At 35.8% G+C, this 16883-nt stretch overlaps 1 protein-coding gene across 13 annotated transcripts in view; it reads right to left on the bottom strand.

The window, feature by feature from the left end:
* Positions 1-16883, bottom strand: part of OSBPL8 (oxysterol binding protein like 8) — a 168017-nt gene that overhangs the window by 77281 nt on the left and 73853 nt on the right. For 5 of the 13 annotated variants that reach the window (XM_066257619.1, XM_066257618.1, XM_066257623.1 and 2 more), the window contains 2 exons: positions 13744-13780; positions 2321-2458 (listed from right to left, as the gene is read on the bottom strand). In XM_066257619.1, the coding sequence (XP_066113716.1) occupies positions 2321-2458; positions 13744-13780 (175 nt within the window). Of the gene's footprint in view, positions 1-2320; positions 2459-4456; positions 4536-13743; positions 13781-16883 lie in introns of all 13 variants that reach the window. The other 8 variants (XM_066257621.1, XM_066257625.1, XM_066257622.1 and 5 more) reach the window with 4 other exon arrangements.

Raw genomic sequence — 16883 nt, 5'->3', positions numbered from 1 at the left:
CAGCACTGCAAATATGGGCGGTTTTTATAAAAAGGGTTGCCATCACGGGCCTAAAAGAATGTGGGTTTCACATCGCCGCTAAACGTCAAACAGTTTCATATCAAGTACAGATGAGTACAAAAGTTGTAAATCTTTATAATAGAATTTTTTTAAAAAATAAAAAAGTATCGCAAATCCATTCAACCAATTATTGGAAGTTAACCCTAGATTAGTCACACGCAGAATTCTTTTCTGTATATCACTATCTTCTTAAATATCTCAATTTCCAATAATCAAAGACACTTCCGCTTCTGAGTAGCTGAGATTTTAAAGTAGCAAAGAATATTAAAAATTTAATCGCGGGTTGCATAAACTCATTATGCAGGCCAGATCCAACCTGTGGGCCGTATGTTGGCCATGCCTGGTCTAGAAGGTTAAAACTATTCCATAATACTTTTTTATTGCACTGACATTTCCAGTGATGTTGGGGAAAACTGCTAGCACTTTAGCATAAATCAAGCCAAAGGCACCAAGCCAAAGCAGCAGTCACTGATTCCTTCTCTGCCAGAAATGTGCAGTGATAGGCCAGGTTCACTTACAAATGTCCTTGATGAAGCAGTAAAAATTAGTAATCATAATTTTTATTAATCATAAACACTGAATACAGGTGGTTTTAATATTCCATGTGAAAAATGAGAAGCATGTATATAGCATTTCTTTATACTATATTTTAAACTGTGTCAACACTTGGGAGATCGCATAATTCAGTGAACATCTATTTTCCATATTATTAATGCATACCATTTCAAAATCATGTATGAGTGAAGAGCCATTCGAAGTTCAAGATAGATCAATAAATTTTAGTTCAACAGAGTGCAAAAAGCTTACTGATGTGGTTTCAGGTTCCATATTGCAACAAATATTTAAGAAACCACTACTTGAGCCCTGGCCGGTTTGCTCAGTGGATAGAGCATCAGCCTGGCATAAGGATGTCCCAGGTTTGATCCCGTCAGGGCACACAAGAGAAGTGACCATTTGCTTCTCTCTCTCACCTTCTCCCCCTTCTCTCTCTCTTCCCTGCATTCATCCAGTGGCTCAATTGGTTCCAGCATGGGCTCCAGCTATTGAGGATAGCTTGGTTGGGCCCAGTGGCAGCCTCAGGAACTAAAAATAGCTTGGTTAATTCCAGCATTGTCCTTAGATGGGGTTGCCAGGTGGATCCCAGTTGGGGTACATGTGGAAGTCTATCTCTCTATCTTTCCTCTTCTCATTTAAAAAAAAAAGGAAAAGAAACTACCACTTGTCAGTTTTGGGGTAGTATGATAGAAGAATATCCACAATTATGTATAAAAGCTATTATCGCCAATGACACATATGTGTGAGGCCAGATTGTCTTCATATAGTATTTCAATCAAATCATCAGATCACAACAGACTGCAGAAGAGGATATAAAAAATTCAGGTGTTTTTTTAAAGCTATAAATTAAAAAGATTTTCAAATACTGCAAATAGCAGTTCTCAACCAAAGATGACTTCTATCCCTCAAGGGACATTTGGCAATGTCTAGAGATATTTCTGATTGTCACTACTGGGGAAAGTGCTACTGACATCTAGTGGGTAGAGGCCAACGATGCTGCAAACATCCTACAATGCACAAGACAGCCCTCACACAACAGATTATCCAGCTCAAGATGCTAACAGTGCCAAGGCTGAGGAACCCTGTGGGAAAAGATTAGCACTCTTCTCACATATTTTTTATAAAAATATGTTATTCATATTCACAAGTGATGGGTTTATTATGGTAATATTGATAATTAATGATAAAGAATTTAAAAATTTTCTAGCTTTAATTTAGAAAACAGTAAATATCAATAGGTTAACCCACATAAACAAAAGCTCTTTGGGGTCTTTAATAATTCCTACCAGTGTAAAGGAGTCCTAAAACCAAAAAGATTGAGAACCAATAATCTGAAGAACAGTAAAACTAAAAAGTATGCTAGCCTGACCTGTGGTGGTGCAGTGGATAAAGCATCGACCTGGAACGCTGAGGTCGGCGGTTCAAAACCCTGCACCTGTCTGGTCAGGTTGATGCTTCCTGCTACCCCCCCCTATTCTCTCTCCTCTCTAAAATGAATAAATAAATAAAAATTTTAAAAAATTCTAAAAATTATGCTAAAAACTATAAGAGAAATTAAAGGAATGTGGTCATTTCAAGATAGTATGGAAGGCCAAGACAAACAAAAACCCTATAAAGCCAATAAGTTCAAAAGAAAAAGTTATGATTGACCCAAAATGTCATTCTTCCCTTAAAAAAAACAAACCATGAAAACCATAACTCTTACCCTGGCTATGAGGACTTGCTGGACTAACAGACGGCTGATACAAATCCTTGGTTGGCGTTGAATAGGCTTCTTTCCCTTGGCGCTGACTCATCCTTCCTGGCGTCAGAAGTTGAGATTCTTCACTGTTTGCTACTACAGCTCAAGGAAAAAAGGGAAAAAGAATTAGAACTTTAGTGCTAGGTTTACATATGGCATAGTTAATAACATGGAATAGAACTATGATTGAACCTGCTTCAATGATCATATTAATTTTACCAACTCAATACTTTAATAAATTTGCATAATTACTTTGTTTTCTTTTAATTTGCTATCAATCCCCAAAAAATTGATAGGCATATATAAGTAAAATTATGCACATTATAAAAATGAATATATATACTCAACTGATGAGAGAAAGTACCTCAAGGTTTACTCTTTACATTTATCAAAAGAATAATATGCAAAAGACAGCCCTATTTCACAGAAGAAATACAAATGGTAAATAAACATATGAAAAGATACCCAGCCTCATTAGTGATCAGAAAAAAATAAAATAATTAAATAATATTTACATTCACTAGATTTCTACTCTAATATAATTCCTATTTTAGAGATGGGAAACTTGAGGTTCAGAGACTGCCTTGCCTAAGACTAAGTCATAGAGGTAAGAGCCTAACTCAGGGTGATTTGGTTCGAAACTCTTGCTTTTAAAAGTTTGCTGTCCCATAACCAATTTAAATAGTGTTTCAGGCTGCTATTAACCCACTTTTCTTCTATTTTACTAACAGAGGATAGCAATGCCCAGTTATAGAGATAACTAAAAAAAGAAAAATATTTAATGAAAGAATAGAGCAGATAATTGTGAGCTACACCACGGTGCCCTAAGATCTCCGCATCCTTTTACTTTATACTATATTTCTGTGCTTTCAGTCTGCAGAAGTTTTAGTTTTATTTTGAGTGAAAATGATTCTGTCTTCACTCTAGATTAATTAATCTTCACTCTAAGATTAATTTTTAACTTAACCAGAACTTCACATTCACATTTTTACCATCATATCCTTTAATCAAATTACTTTAACATGTTTCAATTATGCTGTTTTCAAAATATTTTACCTTCTTAAATTTCAAAGCAAAAATTCAAAAATACTTTCATTTATCATCCAAGTAAAGACATAAATTTTCCCATTAGTCCATTAAAAAAAGAATCTACTCACTGATGAATCCTAAATTTGTATCGTCTCCTGAACTCAAACTCACATATCCAATTGCCTGCCTTATACTCACCTCTACTCTTTAAGTGGCCACTCAGACTTATCCAGAACAGAATTCTTGATTCTGCTTATCCTCCAAACCTACCTCTCTCCTAACTTAGTTAGTAGAATCACTATTTCCCTCTCCCACGTTTTCAGGCCAAAAACTTTAGATTATCAATTTTTCTCTTTCTTTCACACTTCACATCCCATTTGTTTGAGATCTTTATCTCAAAATTTATCTGAAGTCCTTCTGTTTCTCCACACTTCTACAACTGCCACTGTTCCTAACCACTATACTCTGTCCATCTATCAGATTACAGCAGCAGATTTCTACCTAGTCTTCAGACTGAAGGCTTGCTCCTTGCTTGTGTTAAGTTCATTCTCGACACAAAAGCTCAAGCAACCTTTGTAAATCATAAATCAGATTTGCATCATGTAGAAATATCCTCAATGGCTCTTCATTATACCTGCAATAAATTCCATGGCCTAAAATTCAACAGTATCTGGCTTCTGCTTATTTGCCGCCCAACCTCATTCTCTACCACCCTCCTCTTTACTCGCCTTTGGTCATGATGGCCTTCTTGGTATGCCTCAAAACATGCCATCTTGCCCCAGTCTCTGGGCCTTTATACCTGTTGTTCTCTCTACCAGAAATACCCCTCACCCAAATTTTCTCATTAGTAACCCCTCTCATTATTTGTTGTTGTGTTCAAATATCATCTCTTCAGAATAGCTCATCATGGTGACTTTTGATAAATAAGTTCCTGTTTTAATACAGTATATTTTACAAATTATTTTCCATTAGTACCCACTCCACCACAGTTATAGTATATAACTTTACACGATTTCCATTATAGTTCTTATCACTATCTGAAATAATGTCATTTATTTGTTTATGACTTACCTCCATTAATCTATAAACTCCACAAGAGAAAGAAATTTTGTCTGCTTTATTTTCCAATAAGTCCTCAAGTCCTGGTACACTGAAGGTGTTCAACAAAATTTCACTGAATAGCTCAATCAACAAATTTTTATTTTTATGAAACTTCATTATCAAAAAGTATACGGAGGCTCCTTCAGTTACTAAATCCAAGATCCATTTAACTCCTAAAAATTATTATTGAAATTAAAAATTCATGGACAAACTGACCTAAAGAACACAACAAAGAGCTCTCAGAAACAAATGCATGATAATGTGGAGAATGGATATACAATAAAGTAGGGAAAGACTATTCAACTACTGATTCTAAGAAAACTATTCATATTGGAAAAAAAAAGGTCTCTACCCTCACCACACACAAAAAATAATTTTATGAAAATTAAAGATATAGCCTGACCAGGCAGGGGCGCAGTGGATAGAGCATCGGACTGGGGTGTGGAAGACCCAGGTTCAAAACGCTAAGGTCTCTGGCTTGAGTGCAGGTTCATCTGGCTTGAGCAAGGCTCACCAGTTTGAGCCCAAGGTCTCTGGCTTAAGCAAGAGGTCACTCAGTCTGCTATAGCCCCCGTCAAGGCACATATGAGAAAGCAATCAATGAACAACTAAGGTGCTACAACAAAGAATGGTGCTTCTCATTTCTCTCCCTTCCTGTCTGTCCCTATCTGTCCCTCTCTCTGTTTCTGTCACACACACACACACACACACACACACACAAAAAAAAAAAAAAACAAAAAAAACAAATTGAAGATATAAATGTAAGCCCTGGCTGGTGGCTCAGTGGATAGGACATCAGCCTGGCCTATGGACATCCTGGGTTTGATTCCAGGTCAGGGCACACAGAAGAAGTGACCAACTGCTTCTCCCCATTTCCCCCTCCCTCTCTTCTCCCTCCTCCCTTCCCGCAGCCAGTGCCTCAACTGCTTTGAACGTGGTGTCAGGTGCTGAGGATAGCTCGGTTACTCCAAGCATGTCAGCCTCAGGCACCAAAAATAGTTCGATATTCAAGCATCAGCCCAAGACAAGGCTGCCAGGTAGATCCTGGTCAGGGCACATACGGAAGTTTGCCTCACTATCTCCCCTTCTCGCACCTAAACAAACAAACAAAAAGATATAAATGTAAAAAGCAAAACTTGAAAACTTTTAGAAGAAAATATAAGAGTATCTTTATAAAACATGGGGTAAGGGCTGATTTCTTAAAAAAAAAACAACAGGACAAAGCATGGTCTGGGCTGGTTGGCTCAATGGTAGTGCACTGGCCCGGCATGTGGAAGTTCCAGGTTCTATTCCTGGTCAAGGCACACAGGAGAAGCAACCATCTGCTTCTCTACCTCTCCTTCTCCCCCTTCTCTCTTTCTCTCTCTCTTTTCCTCCCACAGCCATGGCTTGAATAGTTTCAACAAGTCAGCCCTGGCACTGAGGAAGGCTCCATGGTCTTGCCTCATGTGCTCAAATAGCTAGGTTGCTGAGCTTCAGAGCAATGCCCCAGGTGGGCAGAGCATTGCCCCATAGAGAACTTGCCAGGTGGATATCGGTTGGGGCGCATATGGGAGTCTGTCACTCTGCCTCCCTGCCTCTGACTCATTAAATAATAACAAAACAAAGCAATAGGCATAAAATAAAGAATTGAAAAATTCCACTACACTAAAAAAATTAAGAATTTAATAAAAAGATACCATAAAGAAATTGAAAAATAAAACACAAAACAGGGAAACATACTAACACACATTATTAACAAAAGGTTAATATTAATAATTTTTTAAAAAACAAACTTATAAATCAATTAGATTAAGACCAACATTGCAATATAAAAATGGGGTGGCATGCATCAGAAAGAACAAAATACCAAGAAATAAATTTAACCAAGGAGGTGAAAGACTTGCACAATAGTACCCCGGATCCACGGTTTGCTTTCAAAGGTTTGCTACCTATGATAAACCATAATCTGAAAATATTAAATGAAAAATTCCAGAAATAAGTAATTCATAAGTTTTAACCTGTATGTCATTCTGAATAGCATAATGAAATCTCATGCCATCCCACTCCGTCCCATCTGAGATGTGAATTATGCCTTTTCTTCAGCATATCAATGCTATATGTACATTTTGAGAGAGACCACATTCACATAATTTTTATTACAGTATATTGTTATAATTGTTCTACTTTATTAGTAGTTATTGCTGTTAATCTCTTATTGTGCCTAATATATAAATTAAACTTTATCAGAAGTATGTATGTATGTTATGTATGTATAGGAAAAAACATGGTGCATATGGAGTTTGGTACTATTCACGGTTTCAGTCATCCACTAAAAGTCTTAAGACAGTATCCTATGGGTAAGGAAGACCTGCTCTACACTGAAAACTTTTAAGATACTGATGAAAGAAGATGAAGATGATACAAATAAATGAAAAGATATTCCATGCTGATGAAATAAAAGAATTAGTATTGTTAAAATGTCCATATGACCCAAAGCAATCTAAAGATTCAATGTAATCCCTATCAAAATTTTAATGATATTTGTTTTCTTAAGTGAGAAGCGAGGAGGCAGACAGACAGACTCCTACATGTGCCTGGACTAGGACCCACATGGCAAGCCCCCTATGAAGTGACGCTCTGCCCATCTGGGGCTGCTGCTCCATTGCTCAGCAATCGAGCTATTCTAGCACCTGAGGCAAGGCCATGGAGTCATTCTCAGCTCTCGGGTCAACTTGCTCTAACTAAGCCATGGCTGCAGGAGAAGAGAGAGATACCAAGAGAAGAAAGAGAGGGAGGGTGGAGAAGTAGATGGTTGCTTCTTCTGTGTGACCTGACTGGGAATGGAACCAGGGACATCCACATGCTGGGCTGACGCTCTACCGCTGAGCCAACCAGCCAAGGCCCAATAACATTTTTCAAAAAAATTGAACAAAGAATCCTAAATTTTGTATGGAACCACGTAAGACCCTGCATAGTCAAAGAAATCTTAATAATAAAGCTGTAGGCATTAAGCTCTCTGATTTCAAACTATATTGCAAAGCTATAGTAATCCAAACAGTATAGTATTGGCATTAAAAATATATATATATATAGATCAATGGAACAGGATAGAAAGCCCAGAAATAAACCCATGCCTACATGGGCAATTAATTTATGAAAAAAGAGCCTGACCTGCAGTGGTGCAGTGGGTAGAGCATTGACCTGGAATCCTGAGGTTGCCATTTTGAAACCTTGAGCTTGCTTTTCAAAGCACATATGACAAACAATGAGCAACTAAAGTGAAGCAACTAGGAGCTGATACTTCTTACTCCCCACTTCCTCTCTCTCTAAAATCAATAAATAAAATAATTTATGAGAAAAGAGCCAAGTATATACAATGGGGAAAAGCATAGCTTCTTTAATAAATGGTGCTGAGAAAAGTGTGTATTGTTATGCTATCTTACATCATACAGAAAAGTTAACTCAAAATGAATTAAAAACTTAAATGTGCCTGACCAGGCGGTGGCGCAGTGGATGGAGCGTCTGACTGGGATGCGGAGGACCCAGGTTCGAGACCCCAACGCCAGCTTCAGCGCGAGCTCATCTGGTTTGAGCAAAAGCCTACCAGCTTGAACCAAAGGTCGCTGGGTCCAACAAGGGGTTACTCGGTCTGCTGAAGGCCCGTGGTCAAGGCACATATGAGAGAGCAATCAATGAACAACTAAGGTGTTGCAACGTGCAATGGAAAACTAATGATTGATGCTTCTCATCTCTCTCCGTTCCTGTCTGTCTGTTCCTGTCTGTCCCTCTCTCTGACTCACTCTCTCTCTGTAAAATAAATGAATAAATTAAAAAAAAAAAAAAAAACTTAAATGTAAGACTGAAATCATATAACTCCTAGAAGAAAACAGGCAGTAAGCTCCTTGACATTAGACTTAGTGATGATATTTTGGATCTGACATCAAAAGCAAAAATAAGTGAAACTACATCAAACTAAAAAGCATCTGAACAGTAAAGGACACCTTCAACAAAATGAAAAGGCAGCCTAGTGAATGGGAGAAATTATATGCAAATCAAATATCTGATTAGGGGCTAATAGCCAATATATATAAAGAACTCATACAACCTACCTGACCAGGCGGTGGCGCAGTGGATAGAGCGTCAGACTGGGATGCGGAGGACCCAGGTTCGAGACCCCAAGGTTGCCAGCTTGAGCACGGGCTCATCTGGTTTGAGCAAAGCTCACCAGCTTGGACCCAAGGTCCCTAGCTTGAGCAAGGGGTTACTTGGTCTGCTGTAGCCCCACGGTCAAGGCATATATGAGAAAGCAATCAATGAACAACTAAGCTGTCGCAACAAAAAACGCAATGATTGATGCTTCTCATCTCTCTCTGTTCCTGTCTGTCTGTCCCTATCTGACCCTTTCTCTGTCTCTGTAAAAAAAAAAAAAGACTCATACAACCAATAGAAAAATAGTAATTATTATAATCCCATTGAAAATGGACAGAGTATCTAAATAGACATTTTTCCAAAAAAGACATATATATTCAACAAGAATAGGAAAAGGTGCTCAACATCACTGATCATCATAAAATGCAAATCAAAACCACAATAAGTTATCACCCACATGTTTTAAAATGCAATTATTAAAAAATCAATAAATAAAAAGGATGAGGATGTGGATAGAAAATATCCTTGTGCACTGATGGTGGAAATGTAAACTGGTGCAGTCATTATGGAAAACAGTATGGAGGTTTCTCAAAAAATTAAAAATAGCCTGACCAGGTGGTGGCACAGTAGACAAGAGCATTGGCCTGGGATGCTGAGGTCCCAGATTTGAAACCCTGAGGTCACTGGCTTGAGCATGGGCTCACCAGCTTGAGTGCAGGGTTGCTGGCTTAAGCCCAAAGGTCACTGGCTTGAAGCTCAAGTTCACTGGCTTGAGCAAGGGGTCACTGACTCAGTTGGAGCCTCTTGGTCAAGGCACATATGAGAAAGGAATCAATGAACAACTAAGGTGCCGCAATGAAGAATTGATGCTTCTCATCGCTCTCCCTTCCTGTCTGTCCCTCTCTCTGTCTCTCAGAGAAAAAAAATTTAAAAATAGAACTATCATATAATATAATAATTCCACTTCAGTATATTTACCTGAGGAAAATGAGAACACTAAATTGAAAAGATATATGCTCTCCCATGTTCACTGCAGCTTTATTTACAATAGTCAAGATATGGAGAGACAACACAAGTATCAATGAATAAATGGATAGTACATATATCTATAATGGAATATTATTCAGCCATAAAAAATGAAATCTTGCCACTTGCAACAACACTGATGGACCTTGAGGGCACTATGCTAAGTGAATTAAATCAGATGGAGAAAGGCAAATAAAGCATGCAGAATCAAAAAAGACAAACAACAACAAAACCTGAGGTTATACTGACTGGTGGTTGCCAAAGTGAAGAGGTTGGTGAGGGGGTGAAAAATGGGTGAAGGGAGTCAAAGGTACAAACTTCCAATTATAAAATAAGTCAAGTGGATATAATATAGCATGGAAAATATGCTAATAACACTGCATAGCATATTTGAAAGTTGCTAGGTGAGTAAATCTTAAAAATTCTCATCACAAGAAAAAGGATCTATAATTACATATGGTGATGTATTTAACCAGACTTATTGTGATCATTTTGCAATATATACAAGTATCAAATCATTACACTGCATACCAGAAGCTAACAATGTTGTATGTAACTATACCTCAATAAAAAAAAAAAAGTTGTAACACACATAAAAAATGAAAATAGGGGAAAAACTTGAATGGTGATTTCATAAAAGAAGAAATGCAAATGGTCAATAAATATACAAAAACACGCTTACCCTCTTTAGTAATTATAAAAATATAAATCAATATCACAATGAAATAAATATTTTACACTCAATATAAATGACAAAATTATTAAGTCTGATCATAGCCAATAGATAAGAGTGGGAACAATGAGATAGTTTAAGCAATGATGGTAAATATAAGCACTTTGAAAACTGTTTTTAAAAATATTTATTTATTTTAGAGAGGAAGGGAGAGAGAAGAAAAAAGAGAAAGGGGTGGGGGGAGAAATACTGAACTGTTGTTCCACTTATTTACACATTCAATTGGTTGATTCCTGTATGTGCCCTAACTGGGGATCAAACCCTCTGAACTATCCAGCCAGGGCTGGAAAACTAGACCTGTTTTATTAAGTTGATTTCAGTATACCCATGGGTCTAACAATTCCATTCTTCACTTTCTAAGTAGAAATCCTCTTATATGTGTACCAAAAAATAAAAATAAGAATATTGATCTCAACATTGTTCATAGTAGCAAAAACCAAAATAAATACTCATCAACTGAAAATAAAATGGACTTATATGTTGTGGTCTATACATATAATGAAATCGTATGTAGCACAGAAAAAGAAGTTATTTATAGCTATACCCAGCAACATGGCTGAATCTTGAAAATAAAATGTTAGCCACAAAAAAAACAAAACAAAAAATAAGTACTAAAAGATGACATTATCATGCTACCATTTTTATAAAATTAAGAACCCAACAAACCTTAGTGAAATATATAAAGTTTAAAAAAAATCTATTTAAAGAAAGTAAAGACACCCTGCTTGGTTGGCTTAGTGGTAGAGTGTTGGCCCAGTGTATGGACATCCCGGGTTCGATTCCTGGTTAGAGCATACAGGAGAAGCAACCATCTACTTCCTCATGCCTACCCCCTCCCTTCTTTCCTTCTTTCTTTCTTCTCCCCCCCCCGCCCCGTTGCCTCTGCCATCTCCCACAGCCATGGCTTAGTTGGAGGAAGTTGGCCCCGGGCGCTGAGGATTGCTCCATGGCCTTGCTTCAGGTACTAAAATAGCTTGGTTGCCAAGCAACAGAGCAATAGCCCCAGATGGGCAAGAACATTGCCTGGTAGGGGGCTTTCTGGGTGGACCCTGATTGGGGCACATATGGGAGTCTCTCTCTGCCTCTCTGCTTCTCATTTAAGAAAAAAAAAAGCACAGAATGATAAATACAAAATAGTAATTAGTCATCACGTCTGAGGGTAGGCACAGGGAAAGAAGAAAGAAGCACATAGATGGACATGAAATATTTTTAAGGTTCAGGTTCTTAAGTGGTAAGTGCAAAATGTATTCACTATATAATTATGCTTTATGATTTACATATGTTACACTTTTTGTAGTATCAAACAATATATTTAAGGCTAATTTAAAATACATTATGAGAAGAACAATTAATAGAATTAAAGTATGCTTTAGTATTCCATCAGTAAGACACAGATACCTATGTCTTGAATAACATTATCATATAAAAAAGGAAATAGTCTAAGAATTTTAAATTTTGTTCCATTCACCCCTTTCTAACTTATTACTGATTGAGGTATTACTGCTTATGATTTTGATAACCTTGAAGTGAGAAGATTTGTAGAAATAGCAATATACAGAGCATACTTCTTTAGGAAAAAACAGAAAGCCTCTATTTCTATTTTTTATCTCACCCCTTTTACAAACATTACTATGTATAAACAAAAAAGATTTAAATATAAAAATCATTTTGATATCTTAACATCATTTGCAACTTAATCTCAAAAGGGTAGTGACTTTTTATCATAGCCTTTGTCATAAAAGTGACAATAAATACTTGGTAAATGACTGAATAAATATTTGACATATGAATCACTGCATGATTTCAGTGTAGCTTCTGATAGTACAATCAATTGCCTCATATACTAAAGATAGCATTATAGTGCCCTCTCCTGGATGTACTTTGTAGTGGAAGGAAAGTAACCTATTTTGCTGTTCATATTGGTTTATTATTTTAACTACAATAGAAAATAATCATACTGAAATAATTAACAATAATATAATTAACATACCAGCTGCCAATTCTACGGAGAATATGACTCTGTAACCACCATTTTTTACCTTCTGAATTTAACTCGTCAATATAAAATCTGAAGAATTTTACAAGCTTCTAAGTCTGGTGTTTACCCTTAATCTAAGTGAAAGCTAAAATGAAGTAATCTTTTTAAAGTCATAAATAATCTCTATAACTTAACTATGTTGGTATATATAACATTATAGCTTTTTCATTCAATAGTACAGATCCTAATAAAGTACCATTTGCTCCCTTTGCCAATGAAACAGCAAAACAATGAACTCCAAAGTGGTGAACTGACTTCCAAGAGTCAGATAACTATTTAGGCATAAATACTAAAACTTCCTAAATCACAAAGCTCTTTAATAAAGTTAAAAATCTTTGTCTAATTCACAATGCAATAATATTTTGATTACTAAGAGCCAGTAAAAGACACACTGGGCAGGTAACCAATTCTAACTCCTTGGACATTTCATTTCTTAGCTTCAGGCTCTTCATTTATAAAACTGACACTTTTTTTTTTTTTTTAATTTTTTTTTATTTTTTTTTATTTTTTTTATTTTTTATTTTATAATTTTATTTTTTTAATGGGGTGACATCAATAAATCAGGATACATATATTCAAAGATAACAAGTCCAGGTTATCTTGTCGTTCAATTATGAAAACTGACACTTTTTTACATGACATTTGAAGTTCCTTTAACCACAATAATTCTATGATTTTTAATAAAGTTGTCTCTGTCACAATGCTTTGAAATGATCTATTTATGAGTCTGACTTCCTTTGTTAGACTGTAATGATCCTTAAGGGCAGGGCATGTTTTATTCATTGTGTATCCCCCAAAACTAGTACAGTGCAGTCAAAAAAAATTTTTTGGACATAAAGAGAACATCTCCTAAATTCCAAAGATGAATCATGTTTCACTTATGAAATTCCAAAGTATAAATAAGACATTTTCATAAACAGATTATTATGTAAAACTTCTGACAAAACAAAACAGTATTTCTCGTTGCCAAATGGCAGTGAACTTCTTATACCATGTCTAGCCTCAAAGTAGTCTGACCTATGCTTTTGTGATGATTGCAGAAAGAAATACTGTGATGAAAGGTTCTAAATTATTAACTAAATAATTAAGTAAATAATCTACTGTTAGATAATCAAGATGTAAATATACAAATAAATATCAATCTCAGATGGACAGTGACAACAGATGGGCACTGAAGGGCCATTTATACTCTATACTTCATATTTGAATACCTGGGGAAAAAAAGTAGAACACTTAATAATGAAAACAAATATACCATATGCCTTTTATAAATACATATCAAAATATTATCATGTCTCCAAACATGCCATTTGAACTTTAGCTACTTACTTGATGGCCCAAGGACATCTTTGTTATCACCAAGAAGCTTTTAGTGCAGGGTAATTGAGCGGCAAACAAACACAGTCCAAACAAGGAAGAAGCACAATGCATCAGGAGTGAAGCAGCAGTGAACCAAAAGGACAAGGAAAATAGCATTAGTTTATAAGTAGAAAGCACATGCACGTCAATCCTAACATCACAATTCACAAGGAATTTCCTTTTCTCACATAAAAAGATTGTGGCCTAGGCATTATCCGCTATTTGTTTTATTCTGGAAAATGAAGGTAGAAAGAGAAAAATGAAATCACCCAAGTATTTTGTTTTGAAAATTACTCAAATAAAAAATTGCTTTCAATTATAATCTAAGATATGGGTTAGAAGTAGTAAAAAGTATTTAGAAATGTAAAATACAGCCAAAAGTTATCTGTTCTTTAAATTTAAATGGTTCAAAAATATATAACACCCATGCACTATTAAATTTTAGTTCTGCATGCCATGAAAGCACTTAATAATGTATGAAAACTCAGTCAATTTTTTTCTATAAAAAGGAGCATTTACTGAGTACTTATTTATTTTATTCCAAGTGTTGTGTGAAGACCTTTTACAAAGACATCAACAAAGAGAAACATTTATTTTCTCAAATGGCAAAAACAAAGAGAAATACTGATTAGAACAATAAATGTTTTAAGTCAGACAAAATTTTCTTACGAACTACTAAATATCAAGCATATCATCTGGGGCTACTAGTCTTTAAGAAGTAAGAAGACCCAATTTTTAAATAAATAATTTGTAATCAACTAAAAGAAATGAAAAAGAATGCTGACCTTCCGTCTAGTAACTATTGTAACATACAACATTAGACCAAATGTCACCTATGGACAAGTGTTTTGATCTCCCTTTGTAGAAATAAAGTCCTTGGCTCTCCTTAAATTTCCAATACCAAGTATGGGAACATATCAAAACTAAAGTAACAATAAAAACAAAACATTCCCACCAATTACATGATTGGTTGGCCTTATTTAAAGGGAATGAGGTACTCCTAATTGGATATGACCAAAAAAGGTAGCGGTTGTTTGGTTGGGGCTTCAGTTGTCTCCTAGAAAAAACCTTGCACTGTTAGTTCCCTGAAGTGATGGTTATTTCACAATACTTGAAGGTAGGTTCTAGTGCCTTTTTAAAGGCATTTGCTCATAAATTAATTAATTAATTAATTAAATACAAGCATTTGCTCTTCATTTTTCTGAAGTTGCTCATTTAAGCACATTCTTCTATAAACTGATTTCAGTTTCACAGGATAAACCAAAAAATATATAGTTTTAGTGACAATGAATTATACTCAAGTCTTTTATTACCATGTTAGAACACATTAGAACAACTAGCAAACACATGGGAAAAGATGAAAATATTTGCTACCGGGTAGGCAATCTCTGAAACAGCCCAGTGCTCCCTCTTGGTGTATTATCTCCTCTCTTTAAGCATATGCCAGACTTGCTAAGATCACTTCAAATGAACAGAATATGGCAGAAGGGATGTCACTGCTGAGATTAAATTGTAAAAAGACTACGATTTCCGTCCTGTTTGCAGTCTCTCATTCATTTTTGGGTAGATCACCCCAGAATAAGCTGTTGATCTGAGGCAACCTTGTAAAGAGGCCCATGACGCAAAAAACTGAGGTCTGTCAACAACTACTATGTGTGAGCCTTGAAGTGAATTTCCAACCTTGACCCTTCTCCTCTCTCCTCCCTTCCCATTCAACCAGGTTTCAGGTAAGATTGCAACAGGCCCTCTCTCCGGTAGTTTGACTGCAACTATACAGAGACTTTGAGCCAGAGACAACTAGCAAAGCTGTTGTTGGATTCCTGATCCATAGAAATTTGATACTACTCAATTTTAGGATGATTTGTTATCGCCAATAAGTAACTAATACTGGAAAACTGAAAGAAGTTAAAAAACTGACAGAAACTGTGGCAAACTTTATAAATGCTTCATTTACATATTCTAAAAACCAGTTTCTGTACTATTAGGAATATTCACTAGTTTCCCTAGATTTACTGGAACTTCCTAAAGGAAAGCAATGGTTCTAATGATTTATACATGGTTGGGAGTATTTAATTGCACAGGGCTGGTCATGTTTGAAGGTTTCTGAGTTGGTCTTCTATGTAGGATAAAAAACGAAGTTTACTTTCATTTCATTGTACAGTCCTGTTATACAGGCAGTCCCCAGGTTGTGAATGAGATAGATTCTATAAGTTTGTTCTTAAATTGAATTTGTAAGTATGTTTGAACAGATCTTAGACAGATGTTTGTTTTAATATAGTATTTATGTTTACATTTCTGTGCATAATACTTAAACATTTTCAAATCTACGGAACCTATCTTATTTGTAACCCAGGGACCACCTGTATTCTCAAATTTTGTTGAGTAACAACATTGTGTCAACTTCCGTGCAGCTGCACTCCTTGCCTGCTTACACCCAGAAAACAATCCCTAGCATATACAGCAACTTCTGAATATGTTTCAAATTATGCTGACTCTCAATTACAGATCCTCAAGCATGTTTGGTCATATAAATCTGATTCTATTGAATTAAACCAATATTATTTTCAGACTGAGATAGAATAATAATAATAAAAAAATACTCTATCCATCCATCCACCCACCCAAATGTTTACTGAATACCTACTATATAGACAAGTATCTTTTTAGGCACCAAAGACTATAGTAGTGGACAAAACAGACACAAACCCTGCCTTTGTGATAGTTATGTAGTGGGGGAGAGGAACAATAATATAACAAACAAGTGAAAAAGTGTTATAAATTATATAGGAAAAGTACTAAGGAAAAAAATATGCAGAAAATGAGGATATATCAAATGTTAGGGAAGAGAGAATTAAAATTTTAGATAAGGTGTTTTTAAGAAGGCGTCTCTACAAAGCTAAGTTAAGGTATCTTACCTTAGGACATAAAAAGGAGGGGTATTCCAGGCAGAGGGAGGAGCAAGTAGAGTAGAAGATCGGTAAGGGAGCAAGTCTGGAGTGTTTGGGGAATAGTAAAAAGTCCAATGATACAATGCAAGTAGGAGAGTAACAAGAGATGAGGTCAAAGAAGTAAATGGCTGCCAGACTGTATGGGACTTCATAAGTAGGTCA

The sequence above is a fragment of the Saccopteryx bilineata genome, chromosome 2 (genome assembly GCF_036850765.1).
Source record: "Saccopteryx bilineata isolate mSacBil1 chromosome 2, mSacBil1_pri_phased_curated, whole genome shotgun sequence".
Classification (NCBI taxonomy): domain Eukaryota; kingdom Metazoa; phylum Chordata; class Mammalia; order Chiroptera; family Emballonuridae; genus Saccopteryx; species Saccopteryx bilineata.
The sequence above is the reverse complement of the archived record's forward strand: the minus strand, read 5'-3'. Positions and strand labels throughout refer to the sequence as shown.